At 48.1% G+C, this 22121-nt stretch overlaps 1 protein-coding gene across 1 annotated transcript in view; it reads right to left on the bottom strand.

Annotated features, from left to right (window-relative positions):
• NCOR2 (nuclear receptor corepressor 2) overlaps positions 1-19121 on the bottom strand; it is a 170045-nt gene extending 150924 nt beyond the window's left edge. Inside the window, 7 exon segments of the mRNA XM_070951279.1 lie at positions 3239-3325; positions 3327-3353; positions 4095-4198; positions 4201-4273; positions 5996-6167; positions 8999-9126; positions 19017-19121. Coding sequence (XP_070807380.1) covers positions 3239-3325; positions 3327-3353; positions 4095-4198; positions 4201-4273; positions 5996-6167; positions 8999-9126; positions 19017-19121 — 696 coding nt within the window.
• Positions 19122-22121: the final 3000 nt, after the last annotated feature.

Below are 22121 nucleotides of genomic sequence, written 5' to 3' on the forward strand. Positions count from 1 at the left end.
ACTGGGAGGGGTGGGGGAAGAGGGAGAGAGAGAGAGAGAGGAGAGAAAAAGAGAAAGGAGAGAGAGAGGCAGAGGGAGAGGGGGAGAGAGAAAGGAGAGAGAGGAAAGAGAAAGAAAGACAGAAACAGAGAGAGGGAGAGAATGAGAGAGAGGAGAGAAAGAGGAGAAGAGAGAAGAGAGAGAGGGAGAGGGAGAGGAGAGAGAGGGAGAGAGAAAAAGAAGAGGGGGAGGAAGAGAGAGAGGAGAGTGGAGAGAGAAAGGAGAGAAAGAGAGAAAGAAAAAGAGAGAGAAGAGAGAAAGAGAGAGGAGACAGAGAGAAGAGAGAAAGTGAGAAAAAGAAAGAGAGAGAGAAAGAGAGAGAGAAAGAAAGAGAAAGAGAAAGAGAAGACGGGGGAGAGGAAAAGAGAGAGGAAGGGAGAGAGAGAGAACAAGAGAGAGAGAGGAGATAAAGAAAGAGAAAGAGAGAGAGGAGAGAGAAATAGAGACATAAACAGAGAGGGAGAGAATGAGAGAGAGGAGAGAAAGAGAAAAAAGAGAAAGAGAGAAGAGAGAGGAGGGAGAGGAGAGAGAGTGAGAGAGAGAAAAGAAATAGAGAAAGAGAAGAGGGGGAGGAAGAGAGAAAGGAGAGAAAGAGAAAGAGAGAGGACAGAGGAGAGAGAAAGAGTGAGAGGAGACAGAGAGAAGAGAGAAAGAGCGAGAGAAGGAAAAAGAGAGGAGAGCAAGAGAGAGAGAAAGAAAGAGAAGAGGGGGAGAGGAAGAGAAAGAGAGAGAACGAGAGAGAGAGAGAGAGAGAGAGAGAGAGAGAGAGAGAGAGAGAGAGAGAGAGCGGGAGACAAGTAACGGGGAAGGATGAGGTCAACTCCAAAAGGGAAGCTGACAGGCGTTCCGCATCGAGTGAGCGAGGCCAGGAACAACTGCAGAGCTTTGGGGACAAATGAAAAATAATCTGCTGGTCTTCGCCAGGTTCATTTTGCAATGCTGAAGAACGCATATTCAGAAGACAGAATAACAGAAGACAGAATAACACCTTGGAGGTCTTCTAGTCCACCCCCCGTTCAAGCAAGAGACCCTCTACCATTCCAGACAACTGGCTGCCCAGTCTCTTCTTCAAAACCTCCGGTGTTGGAGCATCCACAACTTCTGAAGGCAACTTGGTTCCACTGGTTAATTGTTCTCACTCTCAGGAAATTCCTCCTCCTTAGTTCTAGGCTGAAAGTCTGTGGAGATTCTCAATCATCCCGGTCATGAGGGTCCCAAAGGTGCTTTTTTCCCAAGAGGCAACTGGACTTTCTGGTTTTTCCTTGAAGACGTTTTGCTTCTCATCCAAGAAGCTTCTTCAGCTCTGACTTGGATGGTTGAGAATGGAAGGATTGATATTCCTTGCAGGCATCTGGTCATTTTTTTTTTTTTTTAATTTGATTTATATGCCGCCCTTCTCCGGAGACTCAGGGCGGCTTACAATGCGTTAAGCAATAGCCTTCATACTTTTGTATATTTATACAAAGTCAGCTTATTGCCCCCACAATCTGGGTCCTCAATTTACCTACCTTAGAAAGGATGGAAGGCTGAGTCAACCTTGAGCCTGGTGAGATTCGAACCTGCAGTAATTGCAGGCAGCTGTTCTTAATAACAGGGTGCTTTAGACCACTGTACTACCAAGGCTCATTTGCATCCTTTTGCATCCTTTTAGAGGGTCCTTGAGGCCACTTGGAGGTTTGTCTGGGTCCTTAGGGTCACCTTCCAGATAAAAAAATTGCAGACTACAGGAACCATTTGCACCACTCAGGTGACTCCTATGACACAGACAAACCTCCAAGTTGCCTCAACGACCTTCTCAAAGGATGCAAATGACCAGCTGTCTGCAAGGAATATCGATCCATCCATCGTCCACCATCCAGTCAGAGCTGAAGAAGCTTCTTGGATGAGAAGCAAAACGTCTTCAAGGAAAAAGAAAGTCCAGTTTCCTCTTGAAAAAGCATCTTTGGGGTAATCACGCCGGGGGGGGGGCATCTGGGCCCTATTCAAACAACCACGGCTGACCCCACTTCCCTACGTCTTCAGGGGAAGGGACCAGGATTGAGGGCACATAATCGACTCCAACCCGGTCAATGAGCAAGTGGCCATTTTTTTTAAAGGCCCTCCAGTTATTCCCAGGGTGGGCTGGGGGTCTCTGGCATCCCCTCCATCATGGGAACAAAGCTACGTTGTTTAAAGACTCTGTAATATCCCAGTTAGAGTCATCTTCCCTTTCTAGTCTCCCGTCACCCCACTGATGGAGGAGGGGGTGAAAACCCCCAACAATGAGAAGTGAGTTGGTGGCTCTCTCAAAGGAGGAACTTTAGGTCCCTGAGAAATAGTCTGGACAACCCCACGAAGGAAAGGAATATAACAATAATTCGTTTAAGGTTATTTTTCTCTCTCAGTCTATGCCCATCTCTTCCTCTCTTTCTCTCTCTCTCTCTCCATCTCTCGCTCTTTCCATCTCCATCCATCCACCCGTCCGTCTTCTGTCTATCTTTTCTATCAATCCATCCATTTCTCCGTCCATCCATTCACCCTCCATCCATCCACCCACCCCGTTTCTCCACCCACCCACCCCTTCCTCCCTCTACCCACCCTCACATCCATCTATCCCTCCCTTCCTCCCTCCATCCTTCCCTCCATCCCGTTTCTCCATCCATCCACCCCTCCCTCTCTTCCTCTACCCACCCACCCATGCCTCCATCCATCTATCGATCCATCCATCCATCCTTCCTTCCTTCATCTATCCTTCCCTCCACCCACCCACCCCTTCCTCCCTCTACCCACCCACTCACATCCATCCTTCCCTCCCTCCCTCCATCCATCCACCCCATTTCTCCATCCACTCACCCCTCCCTCCCTTCCTCCACCCACCCACCCATGCCTCCATCCATCTATCGATCCATCCATCGATCCATTTCTCCCTCCCTCCTCCCTCCTCCCTCCCATTCATCCATCCATCCTTCCCTCCCTCCACCCACTCACATCCATCCATCCCTTCCTCCTTCCCTCCCTCCCTCCCTCCCTCCCTCTACCCACCCACTCACATCCACCCCACCCACCCATCCAATCTCTCCCTCCCTCCCTCCCTCTTCTCCTGAGAAGTAGCTGGCTGGGATCTCCCAGAGCAAAGAGATGTCCGCTGCGCCCTCCAGCTTTAACCAGGCAGGAGGCACCGCTTTCCAAACTGTAACCCGGGTTCAAGAGCACAGCTCACCCGATTCTCGTCGTAGATGATCTGGACCAGACTGCGGTGCTTCGACTCCAGGGGTGGGGGAGAGATGGACTTCTCGGGCTCCAGCGGGTTTGGCTGCTTCTTCCTCCAGCTGTTGCTGCAGAAGCAGAGGAGAAATCGAAAATAAGTCCCCCCTCTCACAGAGACCAGCACTCCCTGGAATGCCCCCGTCACCTCCCTACAAATTGCCATACAGGCAGTCCTCGAGTTACAACGGTTCATTTCACGATGGTTCAAAGTTACGACAGCCTTGGGAGAAGCGACTTATAACCCACCCAAGTTAAAACCGTCGCACAACCTGGCTCCCCTTTATGACGTTCGCGGCGTCCTAGGGATTTGTGATTTGCGACTTCCCTAGCTGGGCTTCCTTCAAGCAGAGTTCTCCATTGGGAAAGGGTTTCGTTTAACGACTGCCTGAATTCTCTTAATCGCCACGGACAAAATGGCCGTAAAATCAGAGCCAGTCATGTGATAACTCGCTTAACAACCAAAATTCTGGTCCCAATTGCCACCGTAAGTCGAGGACTACCTGTATAGCTGTATCTGGACACTGCTGTCATTCAGCCCAATCCTGGGAAAATCTCGATTTTGTTGATGTTTTTTGCCTGATGCTCCTGAATCTCTAAAAACTGCCTTGTCTCCTCCCACCCTCGTGCTATGCTGCCTGCCCCCCCCCCCCCCGTCCCGTCTTCTACCTGGCCAAAAGGAAGTGATCTAGTCCACACCTAGAACCCGATCAAAATGGATTCATGCCTCTGATTGACTCCACTCTAGACCTTCTCGGGTTGAAATCTGGATGAAAAAGTTCTCGACCGATTTCCGTTAGGCATCTTGTTACCTGCTTTTTTTTCAACTTGGAGATCTGCTGTTCCACCATGGTGATCTCTCTGTCCACACGGTCCATGTTCTGGATCAGCTCCTCCTTCGAGAGCCGGGATGGAGTAGATCCAGTTCCAAGTCAGGGTGAGCAGAAGTGATGGGAGAAACGGGCTCCAGTTTCCCGGTAATGCCTCGATCCTGCAGATGGGAAAAGGGGGGAACGGAAGTTCATGAGAAGAAAGCTTCTTCTGAGGAACCTCTAGGAAAACTCAAGGGATGACCTTCTTGGAACCCACCCAAAGCTTCTCGTCGTCTGAATGCAGCCAACTTGGGCCTGTTGACTTGGCAACTGTCCTTCACTCCTCACCCAGAACCCTCCCTTCTTTCTCCAGATGACTCCATCTGTAACCTTAAACCAGGGAGAAGCTGCCTGGCTGGGCCCTCCAAACAGCTGCTTCCCACCAACTTCCCCCATCCAAGTTGGCCATCTCGATTTCCTAACGAGCAAGGAAGAGAGAGACAAGACCTTCATTGTTCCGTAACACCAACTGTCACTCCCTCTGTGTCCTCCAGAAGGACCCGAGCCATTATCCTCTCCTCACAACTCACAACTTCCTGTCTTTAGACAGCTGGCTGGTAGGGGTGGGGATGGTTGCCTTCTTTGAAGCCACTAAGAGCCAAGTCTCTCCATCATCTTGGCAGGCCCCTGGACATCTCAGATGACCTAGTCATCCCCCCTGCCCCGCTCACCCCCACCCCCACCCCCACGGCAGAGGATTTAGCGATCTCAGCTTCTGCCAAAGTTCAGGCATGACCCAACCTCCAACTCAGGCAAACCATCAAACAGTCAACAACAGCTCTACCAAGAAATACTCCCACCATCACTGACAGGGCAAGCCACCTGTCTAGAAACAGAGAGCAAACCCCACGCCCTTCTAGCACTGATGATGTTCCCTAGTTTGGTCATGAAACATCTGCAAGAAAACAATCAAGCTCAGAGAGCACCAAGGACCCCCATTCTTCTCCTCCTCCTCCTCCTCCTCCTCCTCCTCCTCCTCCTCCTCCTCCTCCTCCTCCTCCTCCTCCTCCTGCTATTACTTAGTTGGGTCATGAAATGTCTGCAAGAAGACCACCAAGCTCAGAGAACCCCAAGAACCCCACAGTCATTGTTCTTGTTCTCCTCCTCCTCCTCCTCTTCTGTCTCATTCTACTCCACAAATCCCACTCCCTCCTAGCACTGATGGCATTCCCTAGTTGGGTCATGAAACATCTACAAGAAACCCACCAGGCTCAGAGAGCACCAAGGACCTCCCATCCTCCTCCTCCTCCTGTTATTACCTAGTTGGGTCACGAAACATCTGCAAGAATACCTCCAAGCTCAGAGAACCCCAAAAACCCTACAGTCATTCTCCTCCTCCTCCTCCCGTCTTTTCCTCCACTCCACAAACCCCATTCAGTTCTAGGACTGATGATATTACCTAGTTGGGTCATGGAACGTCTGCAAGAAAGCCACCAAGCTCAGAGAACCCCAAGAACCTCACAGTCATTGTCACCTTCCTCCTCCTCCCGTCTCCTTCTCCTCCACTTCACAAACCCCTCTTTCTTCTAGCACTGATGATGTTATATAGTTGGGTCATGAAACGTCTGTAAGCAAACCACCAACTACAGAGAGCACCAAGGACCCCACAGTCCTCTTCCTCCTCCTTTCTCCCTTCTGCAAACCCCATTCCCTCCTAGCACTGATCATGTTACCTAGCTGGGTCATGAAACATCTGCAAGAAGACCACCAACCACCAAGGACCCCTCATTTCAACCCCGAGCTACAAACATTCTCTTCTATCGATTTTAGGACTATAACGGGCGGGCTCTATTACAGTCGTAATTCAAGGACTCCCTGTGCACCTTCTCTTTCCAGCTTACCCTGGAGAAACCCTCTGTTCCGCCCTGGCTGAGCAGAGCCGGAGGCCTCAGCAGTGGCTCCTGTAACAGCTCCATCCGAGGCCGCTTGGTCTCAATAAACTCGATTTCCGACGCTTTGCTCAGATCCGAGAGATACGAATGGGACTCGGTCCGAGAGTGCGTCTCCTGGGATCTGCAGGGAAGTGAAAAGAGATTGGGTCAAGGAGCTCCAAGCCGATCTATTTTAAATAGTGTAGGGCAGGGGTGAAATCCAGCAGGTTCTGACAGGTTCTGGAGAACCGGTAGCGGAAATTTTGAGTAGTTTGGAGAACTAGCAAATACCACCTTTGGCTGGCCCCAGAGTGGGGTGGGAATGGGGATTTTGCAGTATCCTTCCCCTGCCACACCCACCAAGCCATGCCCACTAAGCCACACTATGCCCACCAAGCCACGCCCACAGAACCGGTAGTAAAAAAATTGGATTTCACCCGTGATGTGGGGTTTTTTTAGATCGTTTCTCCCATTGCCAATTATCTTAGGACTCAGAAGCAAGGGAAGGGGAGAGAAGGAGAAAGGAAGGCGAAAGGGGGACGGAAGGGGAATAAATTGATGGGGAAGGAGGAGGAAGAGGAGGAAGGAAGAGGAGGACAGAAGGAAGAATGGGGGAGAAGAATGAATGGAGAATGAAAGGAGAAGAAGGGGAAGGAAGAAGAGGAGGAAGAGGAGGAGGAAGAGGAGAATAGAAGGAAGAATGAGGGAGAAAAATGAATGGAGAAACAAGAATGAAAGGAGAAGAAGGGGAAGGAAAAGGAGGAGGAGGAGAGGAGGAAGAAGAGGAGGAAGAAGAGGACAATAGAAGGAAGAATGGGGGAGAAGAATGAATGGAGAAACAAGAATGAAAAGAGAAGAAGGGGAAGGAAAAGGAGAAGGAGGAGAGGAAGAGGAGGAGGAGATGGGAAGTGGAGGGAAGGGAAGAATGGGGAAACGAAGGGAAGGGTCCCATGACAATTCGTAAAGCCGTCTTTATCATCTTAAAGAAAGCTTCACAAACCCAAAAAGACAAACTCCAAAGTCGAACTAAGAAAGCAACGAGAAAATTTTAAGAAAAAATGTCTTGTATCTTATGCTTATCAATAATGGCTGGTTCCATAAGGAATCCAACATCACAGTAGGAGCAATGCAAAATATTATTATTATTATTATTATTATCACGAATGGAGGCAGATATACGTGTCCGAGGATAATGATGCGAGATTAAAGGTGGGCCGGTCACCAGGACCAGATATTTATTCTTCCAAGCATTTGGGCTTATGCCAAAAGTTCAGGGAATTTCTTTCCACCAAAATATGTCCTTTTGGGCTGTTCTTTGAGTCGTGTTTCAGTAGAGAGAAATTCCCTGAAGATGGGCTCTGGCATAAGTCCGAAAGCTCGGAACAGTAAATCTCTGCTCCCAATGACCGACCCACCTTCTGTTGTGGCCTCTCGGCCACCGGCGCCTCTAGCAGCTGAATCAGAGAAGGAGGAGAGGGAGGTGTGGGAGTCAGGGTCAGCATCAAGGCAGCTTGAGAGCTCCGAGGGGAAAAGAGGGAATGGAGCTGGCAGAGAGAGAGAGAGAAACAGAGGTGGAGCCTGGGTCATCTGTCAGCCCTCAGATGGAGAGTCAACAGCCCGCAGGTCTGGAGGTGGCTGATGAGGAAGAGGAGGAACAGCTGGGTCCAATGCCTGATGCGCGAAAGCGCAGAGGAGAGGAGAGCAGTGGAAATCTATGGGCCGGTCCTTGGAATGGAAGAGCCACTGCTGCTAGCGAAGCCCCACCCTAACTCTGGGGATAAAAGGCGGGAGGCAGAGACAAATAGATGTGGCAGACAACTATTCATTTCCCTGCCGGACTGAGTTATTAGTCTGCGTTGAGAGAGAAACTTTTTGCCTGCTGGCGCTCCTAATAAAGGAAGCGTTGATTTAACTACAGAGGGTTTGTCATATTTGGGAAGCTGGGTCAGAACATACGGTTGTTAAGTGAATCACCGCACTTGTTGGCTGAATCGCAGGGTCATTAAATGAATCCAACTTTCCCTGGCTGACTTCACAAACTCTTGCCGTACAGATAGTCCTCAACGTACGACTATAGTTGAGCCTGGCAGTGACAACCCTTTTAAGTCGTAACCACGCGGATCATCGTGTGACCGGGGCCGTTGTGATGCGCACTCTAGGGTTGTCGAGCAAATGCGACATGATGCTCCAATCGGAAGCAAGCCATCGTTTTGAGGAAAAATTGTGGTAACTGCAGTCACGTGACCAGTTGTCCAGCACACAGAATATGGTCTCTGTCAGGGGTGGGTTCTAAATTTTTTTACTACCGGTTCTGTGGGTGTGGCTTATTTTGTGGGTGTGGCCTGGTGGGGGTAATGTGACTGGTGGGCGTGGCCAACCTTTTTTTTTTTTTTTTTTTTTTTTTACTTTTAAAAGCATTTTTTCTACAACTTTAAGAGGATGCAGGAAAAAATGCTTTTAGAAGCCTCTGGCGATCAGGCAACTCAGCTGGGATTGTTAGAGGCTTTTAAAGGCATTTTTTTTCCTATAGCCTCTTTGGCCGGAGAGGTTGTAGAAAAAATGCTTTTAAAAGGCTCTGACGATCCCAGCTGAGCTGCGCGATCATCAGTCTTTTTTTTCCCCTTTTAAAAGCATTTTTTCAGCCGAAGAGGTTGTAGAAAAAATGCTTTTTAAAGTAAAAAAAAAAAAAACCCTCTGATGAGGTGGGCGGGGTAAACGAATGGCGACTGGGCCGGGAACCAGTTCAGGGACGTGGCCAGCCAATGTTATTACCGGTTCTCCGAACTACTACAATTTTTTACTACCGGTTCTTGCGAACCAGTGCGAACTGGGAGCAACCCACCACTGGTCTCTGTGTGTGTGTGTGTGTGTGTGTGTATCTGTGTGCAAACTTCAAAACTGGGTCATAAGTATCTTTGGGGAAGAAAAAAAATCTGTTAGAACCTCAAACGTGTCCCATCTCTTTGGCCTTACCTTTCATTTCCCGGCTGAAATTCAGATAACAGGGAGGGTCTGCGCCGTTGGGGGTGTAAGAGAGACCCTGGGGGCAGGTGGGAAGGGTATTCTCTGGGATGGTGCTGATATTCCAAGAGACTCACATCCTAAAACAGAAAAATAAACCTTCAGGTCAAAATCACATATAGGTATAGTCCTCTACTTACAACACTTCACTTAGTGACCGTTTGAAGTTACAATGGCACTGAAAAAAACTGACTTAGGGACCTTTTTCACACTTTACGACCATTGCAACCTCCCCATCGTCACGGGATCACAATCCAGACACTCGGCAAACCGGTTCGTATTTATGACGGCCGCAGTGTCCCCAGAATCCCGGGATCCCTTTTTGTGACCTTCTGACCAGCAAAATCCGTGGGGAAGCCAGATTCACTTAACAACTGTGTGGCTAATTTAACAACTGCAATGATTCGCTTAACAAATCGTGGCACGAAAGGTCATAAAACGAGGCGAAACTCACTTAACAAAGGTCTCACTTAGCAACCTATATTTTGGGGGTCAGTTGTGGTTGTAAGTTGAGGACTACCTGCAATCATTTCGAAGCTTTCCCTGTCTATGGAGTTTCTCCATCATCCGTAACAGCCTTGGTGGCGCAGCAGACTAAAGTCCTGTTAAGTAGCACCAGCTGCCTGCAATTACTGCAAGTTCAAATCTCACCAGGCTCAAGGTTGACTCAGCCTTCCATCCTTCCGAGGTAGGTAAAATGAGGACCCGGATTGTGGGGGCAATAAGCTGACTTTGTATAAAAAAGAACGCCTCTGGGGGGGGGGCGCGAAAGCCCTACTAAGCAGGTGCAAAAGTATGAAGGCTACTGCTTAACGCATTGTAAGCTGCCCTGAGTCTCCAGAGAAGGGCGGCATATAAATCGAACCAATAGATAGATAGATAGATAGATAGATAGATAGATAGATAGATAGATAGATAGATAGATAGATAGATAAATCCAGGTCCCACAGGTGCTTTGTTTTTAAGAGGGAACTGGACTTTCTGGTTTTTCTTTGAAGACGTTTTGCTTCTCATCCGAGAAGCTTCTTCAACTCTGACTGGATGGTGGGGCATGGAAGGATTTATACTCCTTGCAGACGGCTGGTCATTTGCATCCTTTTAGAGGGTTGTTGAGACCACCTGGAGTTTATCTGTGTCATCAGGGTCACCGGAGCAGTGCAAATGGGTGTGGAGCCTTCTTGGAACTGCTGAAAGGACTGTGTTGCAGATTACCCCTCCCCCTCTGTTGAGAGAGGGCTGTTCAATTTGGACACAGATGGCCTCTTTGACCCCTCTTTCAAACCAGCGGTCCTCTCTGTCCACTATGTGGACTTTGCAGTCTTCAAAAGAGTGGCCTTTGTCTTTGAAATGCAGATGAACTGCTGAATCTACCTCTGATGGGTTTGTTCTCCTGTGTTGTGCCATGTGTTTATGAAGTGGTTGTTTTGTTTCCCCAAGGTACAGATCTGAAAATGGCTCACTGCATTGTACTGCATATACCTTCCATTCCCCACTGTTCAGTCAGAGCTGAAGAAGCTTCTTGGATCAGAAGTGAAACGTCTTCAAAGAAAAACCAGGAAGTCCAGTTGCCTCTTGAAAAAAGCACCTTTGGGAAGTTTTCCCTGCATTTTGGAAAATCATCTGGATTTGACCAGAGCCGTATGATACGGACAACATAGAACTGAATTCATACTAGCCATGATTGATGCACAGATGCCCTCTATAAGTAGGACAAAATACCATCAATGAACAACCTTTTGACAAGCTTTTTTTGCCACAGTTGTTAAGTGAATTCCCTGCTGTTGTTAAGTTAGTCACATGGTTGTTAAGCGGATCTGGCTTCCCCATCAACTTTGCTTGCCAGAAGGTCGCAAAAGGGGATTGTGTGACCTCGGGATGGTGCATTGTCTATATGAGGGGTCTCCAACCTTGGCAACTTTAAGCCTGGAGGACTTCAACTCCCAGAATTCCCCAGCCAGCTTTGGGGAATTCTGGCTGGCTGGGGAACTCTGGGAGTTGAAGTCCTCCAGGTTTAAAGCTGCCAAGGTTGGAGACGCTGGCTGGGGAACTCTGGGAGTTGAAGTCATCCAGGCTTAAAGCTGCCAAGGTTGAAAACCCTGACTGGGGAACTCTGGGAGTTGAAGTCCTCCAGCTTTTAAATTGCCAAGGTTGGAGACCCTGGCTGGGGAACTCTGGGAGTTGAAGTCATCCAGGCTTAAAGCTGCCAAGGTTGAAAACCCTGGCTGGGGAACTCTGGGAGTTGAAGTCCTCCAGCTTTTAAATTGCCAAGGTTGGAGACCCTGGCTGGGGAACTCTGGGAGTTGAAGTCCTCCAGCTTTAAAATTGCCAAGGTTGGAGACTCTGGCTGGGGATCCCCTGCTCTATATCCCTTATCCTTGATCTTCTACCTTTGGCTTTTGGGTTCTTCTGGAAAAACAAAGCCAGACAGGAAATTTTAATCCCCTGCTCGCTTATTCCCCAAAACTCTTCTCCTTCCGCAGGGCCAGAACTGGAAACCAAGCGGTTGGGTTTTCTGTAACCTCCTGACGAAGCCTCCGCAGAGAAAACTTAAAGAGTGATGCAACATGAGAAGAAACCCACAATTTGAGGAAACGTCTTCACTTTAGTTGCATGGGAGAGTCTAGAGAACTTTGAGGTACATCGAAGGCTCCATAATGTATACATCTAGGTCAAAAGTACTCAGAAGAAGACAAAAAAAAAGGAGAAGTAAAGAAAACCCCTAGTCAACCACTCTTTGGTCAAAGGAAGAAGTTCCTCAAAATTAACGGTCATCTTTAGAGTCAAAACCGCATCAACTGTACCGGAATATTCTCCAGAAGTTTAACATCTTGGTTAAGATTTCCTTCCTGATTCATTCCCCCCCCCCCCCCCAGTACTTGGGTATCCCTGTTTGGCCTTCATTTCAAGGCACTCTTATCTGTGTCTGGACCTCCTCCTCAGCCCCAGACTCCCACCCTGACTCCAGGTCTGGATTTTGCGCTTCAGGCCCAATCCCAGGTGGCTGTAACCACACTTCCTGACAGAAGCTACAACGGGTTGGCTTTGTAAAACATGTTTTGCCCCGTGTCACGTCTGCAATCTTAAACACTCAAAAGAGCCATTTAGACCCGTTTCCCACAGAAAAGAAAACATCGGGAGCCACAAAAACTGAGTGGGCGTGGCCAACTCGACATGACTCACTTCCACCAATCACATGACCACCAACCCCTAGCCACGCCTACCCAGCCAGTCATTAGGGCAGAGAACCGGTGGTTAAAAAACACCAGGAACCACATAACCCTTTTGACATCTCTCTCTCCCTCCCTCCCCCCTCTCTCTCTGTATCTCTCTATGTCTCTCTCTCTCTCCCCCTCTCTGTGTCTCTGCCCCGGCTACTTCTCCATCCCCCGCCGTCGCCCTTACCTTCTCAGGCCAGGCGAGGAGTGATTGGGAGGGGAGGTTGACAGACGGGGCCAGCCAGTGGTGGGATCACCTGACAGGGAGTCACAGCAGAGGGCCCAAAGAGCCGTATGCGGCTCCGGAGCTGCAGGTTGCTGACACCTGGACTAACCCAATAAAGGCTGGATTCGCCCAATGTGCTAACCCAGGTCAGGTTGTAAATGGTAGGCCACTTTGCAACTCAATGAAGTCATTCCTTAATTCATACAGGAATAAGGTGATGTTACCTAACATACTTTTCGGAGTATAAGACGCACTTCCCACTCCCAAAAAGTGGATGGAAATGTCTGTGCATCTTATACAGCGAATGTTGCCAAAGCCCCACCCACCCGCCGGCCCCCCGTTTCCGGCCTCCACACACCCCATTTTAGACCCATTCCAGGCTGTGGGGATCACCACAGAACATTGCCGCCAATCGCCACCTCCATGCGTCGCATTTTCAGCGTCCACACACCCCATTTTTGGCCTCCACACGTCGAGTTTTCAGCCGGTTCCAGGCAGCAGGGATTGGCGGTGGCGGCAGGAATCTCTGCCGCCTAGAACAGGCCAAAAACACGATGCGCAGAGGCCAAAAATGGGGCGTGTGGTGGCCAAAAGTGCAACATGCTGAGGCAGCAATGTGCTGTGGTGATCACGGCAGCCTAGAACGGGTCAAAAATGGAGCGTGCAGAGGCCAAAAACACGACACGCAGAGCCAGCAATGGGCGACGGCGATCCCCGCAGCCTGGAACAGCTGATTGGCAGTATTCCAGGAGGCCGATCCAACCGCCAATCAGCTGCTCATGCTGAATCAGGCTGCGATAATGTGCTGAAGCTGACCAGGCTGTTTGCTGTTTGCTGCAAGGAAGCTAGCCAGATGAATACCGATGGAAACTGGTAGGCCGGGGCAGAAATTTTTTTTCCTTGTTTTCCTCCCCAAAACTAATGTGTGTCTTATACTCCGAAAAATACGGTAGTTTGGGTCCTGAAACATCTGCAAGAAAGCAGCCAAGCTCAGAGACCACCAAGAACCTAACAGTTGAAACTTGAGCTACAAATATTCTCTTCTCTTGGTACTGATGACGTTGTCTAGTTGGGCAATGAAATGTCTACAAGCAACCATCCAAGATCAGAGGACACCAAGGGCTCCATAGTTGAACCCTGAGCTACAAATATTCTCATTAGTTGGGTCATGAAATCGTCTTCACTTCACCCCATAATCCCTTGCGGGGTGGAGTCTGGGCAACTGAATGGAGCTAGCAGAGTGTTTTAATGGCCGGATGCCCTTCCTTGTCACCGTATTCCTTCTCCATTGATGATATTACCTAGTTGGGTCATGCAAGGTCTGCAAGAAAACCTCCAAGCTCAGAAACACCAAGGATCCTACAGTTTAACCCTGAGCTATAAAGGTTCTCCTTTATTGGTTAATTCATACACTCTCCTAGAGCGATTCTAAATGCCTGGAGGTGGCCACCTCATTCATCTCAAAAGCTTTCAAAAGGTACCTTAGAACATAAAATCGCAGGACTGGAAGGGACCTCAGAGATCTTCTAGTCCAACCATAGGTGAAATGCTCCTGGTTCGGACTGGATCGCCCGATCCGGTAGCAATGGCGGCGGGCGGTTCGGAGAACTGGTAACAAAAATCCCTGCGCCCCCCCCCCCTCCACACCACCACGGCCAGCTGAGCCGCACAATCATCAGAGGCTTTTTTTAAAACTTTTAAAAGCATTTTTTCTACAACCTCTTCCGACAAAAAAATGCTTTTAAAAGTAAAAAAAAAAAAAAAAAACCTCTGATGATCGTGCGGCTCAGCTGGGATCGTCAGAGGCTTTTCAAAGCATTTTTTTCTGCAACCTCTTGGCCAAAGAGGTGGTAAAAAAAAATGCTTTGAAAAGTCTCTGACGATCCCAGCTGAGTTATCTGATCGGCAAAGGCTTTTCAAAGCATTAGAAAAAATGCTTTGAAAAGTTTAAAAAAAAAAAAAAAGTTGGCCACGCCCACCATCACATTACCCCCGCCCCACCAAGCCACGCCCACAGAACCGGTAGCAACAAATTTTACATTTCACCCTGAGTCCAACCCCTTGCTCAAGCAGGAGTACTTATTTTATTTATTTATTTATTTATTTATTGGTTCAATTTATATGCCAGTGATGGCTAACCTTTTTGCCATCGCGTGCCAAAAACGAGGGGAGTGCCGGGGGATTGCGCGTCTGCGTGCCCACACCCATAATTCAATGTGCCCCCCCGCACGCATGCATGTGCGACCCCCACTTTTGGCACGTGATGGCCTTGCCCTCCCCAGGCTCCAGAGGCTTTCTAGGAACAATTCCAGGAGGCAATTTCTCTTTACTTCTAAGCTGGATCTCTCTTTGACAAGCTTCAACCCATTGCTTCTTGTCCTGCCTTTCTGAAATAAGGCTGAAGAACACACAGTGTGGTGTGAATAGGGGAAGAGAGTCAACCAGTGTCCAACCACAAGACCTTCTCTGCTCAGTTGATACTCTGAACTCAACAACGTGAAGGAAAGCATTTCCTACAGTCGTTGGAGAACGCCAACGTTTTCAAATAAATCACCATCACTATACAGGGATCCTAAAGTGGATCCCTAAATCACATCTGGGCACCCATTAACTATCATCCATGGTGTCAATGAGGCTATAAGAAATACTTGGGAGATTGAAGAAAACAACCCATCAACCGCGTAAAGACATCTTACTAGGCTTCCAACTCTGATGGAGCCCATAATTCGTATCTCCCTTCTTATACATCAGGGGGTCTCCAAGCTTCGCAAATTTAAGACTTGTGCCCCCACACCCACCCAAGGATTCCCCAGCTAGCATGGAGAACATCACCAGGATTTATCTGGCTGAGGAATTCTGGGAGTTGAAGTCCACAAGTCTTAAAGGAGTCAAGTTTGGAGACCCCAGCTGTAGATTATTAGGGGCCTTCCTGGGGAATTCTGGGAGTTGAGGTCCACAAATCTTAAAGAAGTCAAGTTTGGAGACTCCAGCTGTAGATTATTAAGGGCCTCCCTGGAGAATTTTGGGAGTTGAAGTCCAGAAGTCTTAAAGGAGTCAAGCTTAGAGACCCCAGCTGTAGATTATTAAGGGCCTCCCTGGGGAATTCTGGGAGTTGAAGTCCAGAAGTCTTACAGTCACCAGGTTTGGAGACCCTTGTTGTAGATTAAGAGCTTCTCTTCTCAAGATCATTGGATTTCGACAGCTCAGGAAAGTTGCCAGCCGTTTCAAGGGCCGCCAACTGACCAGGGAAATTCCAAGCAAGGCTGAGGAAGTGGGTGGCAGATCTATGCTGCCGATAAATTAATAAAATTAACAGCCAAATTCCCAGAAAAAAAAAAGAAGTTACTCGAAGGTTACTGTGAAGGTTTAGAATTTTTTCCCCCATCAAACTTTGAAGATGTGATCATTCGGCATCTCCCAATTTGAGACTCTAGAAAGAGCGCAGAGAAGAGCAACAAAAATGATTAGGGGACTGGAAGCTAAAACATACAAAGAACGGTTGCAGGAACTGGGCATGGCTAGTCTAGTGAAGAGGAGGACCAGGGGAGGGGGGGGTCAATCTATTCTCCAAAGCACCTGAGGGTAGGACAAGAAGCAATGGGTGGAAACTAATCAAGGAGAGAAGCAACCTAGAACTAAGGAGGAATTTCCTGACAGTTAAACAATTAATCAGTGGAACAACTTGCCTCCAGAAGTTGTGAATGCTCCAACACTGGAGGCTTTTAAGAAGAGACTGGACAGACATTTTTCTGAAATGGTATAGGGCAATGATAGCTAATCTTTTCTGGACCGAGTGCCCAAAGCATGCATGCCTGAACCGCCAAAATGCAATGTGCGCATGGCCCCCGTGCATGTGCCCTGGCCCCCCAGGCATGCACACGCGGCCCTCACACATGCCCCACCCCCCGTGCATGCACATGCAGCCCCCTGCACATGACCCGCCCTCCGCACATGCGCGGCAGAGCCCCAAAAACCAGCTTGCCAGCAGGAGGTGCATGCACATGCGCAGCAGAGCTGAACTGGGGCAACGGCTCGCGTGCTGACAGAGAGGGCACTGTGGGGCACCACAGGTTTGTCATCACAAGTATAAGGTTTCCTGCCTGAGCAGGGGGTTGGACTAGAAGACCTCTAAGATCCCTTTCCAACTCTGTTATTCTATTCTATCCTATTCTATTCTATTCTTTTTTTCTTTTCTTTTCTTTTCTTTTCTTTTTTTTGCTGTTTCAGGTTTTATTTTTTAGAATTTATAAAATTCCAGTGTATATTCTATTCTTCTATTCTACTCTACTCTACTCTACTCTATTCCATTCTATTTAATTCCATTCCATTCCATATTTCTCTTCTCTTCTCCTCCTCTTCTCTTCTCTTCTCTTCTCTTCTCTTCTCTTCTCTTCTCTTCTCTTCTCTTCTCTTCTCTTCTCTTCTCTTCCCTTCCCTTCCCTTCCCTTCCCTTCCCTTCCCTTCCCTTCCCTTCCCTTCCATATTCTATTCTATTCTATTCTATTCTATTCTATTCTATTCTATTCTATTCTATTCTATTCTATTCCACTTTTGACCTTGCTATTGTTATCCCCGTTTTCGGTTTTACGTACAAGCCGTTTGGGAGTTCAGGATGTGTTTAAGTTGATGGGTTAGCCTTATTTCCTTGTCCCTTTTCTTCCAACTGTGGGCCTTTTATTGAATTTTTATCTTGTAAAAGCCTGCGCGGAGTCAGAATTATTCAAATGCTAATAATAACACCTGGCACGGGTCCCTGCCTCTAAGAGTCTTAAGTTCTCATGATAAGATTGTTTTTTTTTTTCCTTTTTTATTGAGGCTCAGAGGCTATTTTGGGCAAGCCTGATATTACAATGGGATCCTTTTGATCTCTCTCTGCTCTCAGTTGCAAAAAAAAAAAATCTTTCGCTTTGGATCTAGAAAGCAAAGCAAAGCAGGAAAACAAACATTCATCCCAGAGTTGCGGGACAATGAGGAACGATGGTGCAAGTACGCACCAGATTAGCGTAATTATAGTTTATTTTATGCAGACTTTCTGCCTGCAAAGAGACACTCTCTTTCTGGAGGGGATTTTAAATTCAGTTCTGACCTAGTGAGGGCATTTCCGTTTCCCCAGCTGTCTCTCTAAGTTTGTGTGAAAGAAATCTGACCTCTGATCAGCTGAGATGGGCTTTGTTTGCAAAATGCGGAATGGCAGGCCTTGTCCTTGTCAAGATTGTTAGCAATTTCTAAAAGGCACACGGGGAAGGGGATTCCCCTTGCAATTGTGATTGTCCACGGAAGAGCCATAAAGGTCAGCCTCAGGGCTGAGCCAGCACACTCAAGAGTATTGTATGGGTAGTCCTCGATTTACGGCTAACATTTATGCTGCTAAGCGAGGTAGCTGTTTGTTTGTTTTTTTGTTTATTTTTTTAATTTGATTTATATGCCGCCCTTCTCCAGAGACTCAGGGTGGCTTACAATGCGTTAAGCAATAGCCTTCATCCTTTTGTATATTTATACAGAGTCAGCTTATTGCCCCCACAAACTGGGTCCTCAATTTATCTACCTTAGAAAGGATGGAAGGCTGAGTCAACCTTGAGCCTGGTGAGATTTGAATTTACAGTAATTGCAGACAGCTGGATGTTAATAACAGTGCTTTAGTCTGATGCGCCACCAGGCTCCTGTTAAGGGAGCCGCTCCCAAGTTGACAATAGCCACAGCACTTAGACTTATATACCGCTTCACAGCCCTCTCTAAGTGGTTTACAGAGTCAGCCTTTTGCCCCCAACAATCTGGGTCCTCATTTTATAGACCTTGTAAGGACGGAAGGCTGAGTCAACCTTGAGCTGGTCAGGATTGAACTCCTGGCAGTCAGCAGAGTTAGCCTGCAATACTGCATTCTAACCACTGCGCACCATGGATGGATGGATGGATGGATGGATGGATGGATGGAAGGAAGGAAGGAAGGAAGGAAGGAAGGAAGGAAGGAAGGAAGGAAAGGAAGAGCAGCAGCAATAGCACTTAGACTTATATACTGCTTCACAGTCCTTTACAGCCCTCTCTAAGCGATTTACAGAGTCAGCCTCTGGGTCCTCATTTTACCCACTTCGGAAGAATGGAAGGCTGAGTCGACTTTGAGCCGGTCAGGATCGAACTCCTGGCAATGAGCAGAATCAGCCTGCAAAACTGCGTTCTAACCACTGCGCCACCAGGGCTCCTCCAACCTTTTCTGCCAGGTTTTCATGTGAATGACTGCGGGTTCTTAAATAAATCACATGGTCACTGAGTAAATCTAGCTTCCCCTCCCGTTGGCTTGGCTTGTCGAACCCATGACCCTGGAATGCTGCAACCGTCATAAACCATACTGCTGGCCCAGCAGCCGAATTCTGATCACACGATCATCTCCTTTGCAAAGAACACTGCAAAGACTCTAGTCCTCATGGCCCAGAAACCCACTCTTGCCCCACTGGCACGCCCACAGCCAGCCAATGGCAACGATGTTCAATGCTTGGATGAAAAGTTTGACTGGGAGCTAAGAAAAGATACTCACCACATGAGGCTGATTTAATGCCACGGGGTAGGACATGGCGTGGGACGGGTAGTGGGTCTCTGCCCCTCGCCAGGTCTGGGTTGCCGGTTGCGTAGATCCGGCCATTGTCAAAGGCGAGTGGGGGACAGCAGTCTTCTTTGGGGGGGTCCCTCCTAAGAGTCAGCGATGCGACGCACTAAGGGATCCCGGAGTTCGGGCACACGATGCTCGCCCCAGCCATCTCCCGTTGTGCCTGTAAGGGAAACAAAGGCAGGATGGATTAGAGTCCTGTTGGGGAAAAAAAAGGGGGGGTGCATTTGAGACAGTTAAATTGGGGGGGGGGGGGTACCTCCTTCCCATGAAGGTGTCCCCACTTTAATTCTCAGTCCAGAAAAAAAAACAAGAACCACCGTCTGGCTGGACAATCTGGAATCCTGGATTTACGACCGTCATGGGGATTAGAATTTCCATCGCTCAAGCTAGGCAGGCTTGGGAAGGAAGCTAGGCCTGATTTTTTTTTTTTTTTGCCAAGGTTGTTAAGTGAATTACACTGGCTGTTAAGCAAATCTGGCTTCTCCCTCCCCTCCTTAACTCGGTTTGTTTGAAGCCAGCTGGGATGGTTGCAAACGATGATCGTTAAGCGGGAGTACCGGTTTTAAGTCAACTCTTTTTAGGGCCATTGTCACTTCGGTCGGTCAATAAACAAGTGTTTTGTAAAGCGAGGACAACCTACGTCACCTGCTCTTTAAATTATTTTGCATAGTCCTCGACTGACAATTCATTTAGTGACCAAAGTTGCAACGGCAGTGAAAAAAAAGTGACTTACCATCATTCTTCACACTTATGACCTTTGCAGCGTGCCCCAGGATCACGGGGTCAAAATTCAGGCGTGACTCGTAGTTATGATGGTTGCAGTGTCCTGAGGTCACATGATTCCCCCTTTGTGGCCTCCCCACAAACAAAATCAAGATGGAAGCCAGATTCACTTAACAACCGGGTTACTAACTTATCACTGTGGTGATTCACTTAACAACTGTGGCAAGAAAGTTCGTAAAACGGGACAAAACTCTGTAGAGATTCTCAGTCCTCCAGGTCATGATTGTCCCAAAGGTGCTTTTTCAGGAGGCAACTGGACTTTCTTGTTTTTTTGTTTTTTGTTTTTTTTAAATTTGATTTATATGCCGCCCTTCTCCAGAGACTCAGGGCGGCTTACAATAGCCTTCATACTTTTGTATATTTTATACAAAGTCAGCTTATTGCCCCCACAAACTGGGTCCTCATTTCACCAACTTTGAAAGGATGGAAGGCTGAGTCAACCTTGAGCCTGGTGAGGTTCGAACTTACAGTAATTGCAGACAGCTGGTGTTATTCACAATGCTTTCAGTCTGCTGAGCCACCAGGCCCAGGTTTTTTCTTTGAAGACATTTCACTTCTCATCCAAGAAACTTTTTCGCTCTGACTGGATGGTGGGGAATGGAAGGATTTACACTCCTTGCAGAGAAGCTGGTCGTTTGAATCCTTTTAGAGGGTCGTTGAGGCTACTTGGAGGTTTAGCACTAGCAGGAATGGATTTCCAGAGAGATAGAAAAAAATATTGCAGACTACAGGAACCCTTTGCATCACTCAGCTGACCTTCAGGACACAGATTACCCTCCAAGTGCTTCAACGACCCTCTAAAACAGGGATGTCAAACTCGATTTCATTGAGGGCCACATCAGGTTTGTGTTTGACCTCGGAGGAGGGATCGGGGGGGGCCGTGGCCAGGGCGGGCATGATCAGCTTGACTTCACTCATGTCGGGGGCGCCTGTGGTAGACCGAGCGCTCTACCAGCGAAAACAGGCTCCCAAGCTCCGTTTTCGGCTGCGACGGCCTCCTGCAACCCTCTGTCAGTGAAAACAGAGCTTGGGAGAACGGCCTGCAGCCCTCCTGAGCTGCATTTTCACTGGCAGAGGCATCACGGGCCGGTCCTTTGCTGTTTCCAGGGTGGCCCCACGGGCCAGATCTAAGCACCCCGTGGGCCGGATCTGGCCCCCGGGCCTTTGAGTTTGACACCCCTGCTCTAAAAGGATGCAAATGACCAGCTGTCTGCAAGGAATATAAATCCTTCCATTCCTCGGGATACGTCAAGAGCTGAAGAAGCTTCTTGGATGAGAAGCGAAACGTCTTCAAAAGAAAGACAAAAAAAGACCAATTTCCTCCTGAAAAAGCACTTTTGGGATGGGACAAAACTCACTTTAAAAATGTCTTCACTTAACAACAGAAACGTTAGGCTGAACTGTGGTCGCAATTCGAGGACTGCCTATACAGAAGAAGGTATGCTTTGCTTTGTCAGGATTTCTATTAAAAGCCCCCAGGTGTTCTCCAGGTGTTCCTCTCAAAACTCCAGGTGCTTCAATAAGCCCTCCACTCCCATCCTGAAACAAGTCTTAGTTACATCCTGCATAAATTGGCAATTGCAAAGTTGACCCAACCGTTTTCTCCAAACCAAGCTTGGTAGGTTGGTTTTTTTCTCTCTCTCTCTCTTTTTCTCCTTCATCCGTTGCAGCATTGAAATTATTTTGTTTTTCTTGCATGGTTTCCAAAAGGGAAGAGAAAAAGGAAGTGCAGCGTACCACCAACAGAATTCGGCTTCCTCAGAATTTGTCCCTGGGATTGCGTAATGAAAAGGACTCTTTGCAAAACTCTCACCAGGTTCATTCTTGGGTATCTCAGCTTCCCTCTCCGCTCCGGGAAAGGATTGGAAAAAATTTGCTTCACCAGTTGAACATACGCCTGCTTCAAGAGCTTTCTCCATAGTCTTTTCAAACTCTCCCCGCCCCAGTCTTTTACAAACGGTCCTTGGCTTACAACCATCCGTTAAGCAAGCTTTTGAAGTTACCACCACGGGGAGGGGGGGGATAATAATTTATAACCAGTCCTCAGACTTATGACGGTCACAACTTCCCTGCAAGTCACATGACCGACATTTGTGACTTTCCAAGCTGGCTTCCAACTGGTCAAGCCAATGGGGAAGGCTGGCAGGAGGTTGCAAATGGGGGTCACGCCTGGCTTAATGACTGTGGGCGATTCGCTTCATGATCTAAATGATCTAAATAATCTAAATAATTGAACGGTCAAGCTATTTT

The sequence above is a fragment of the Pituophis catenifer genome, unplaced genomic scaffold (genome assembly GCF_029215685.1).
Source record: "Pituophis catenifer annectens isolate HBS135680 unplaced genomic scaffold, rPitCat1.0.hap2 SCAF_10, whole genome shotgun sequence".
Classification (NCBI taxonomy): Eukaryota; Metazoa; Chordata; class Lepidosauria; order Squamata; family Colubridae; genus Pituophis; species Pituophis catenifer.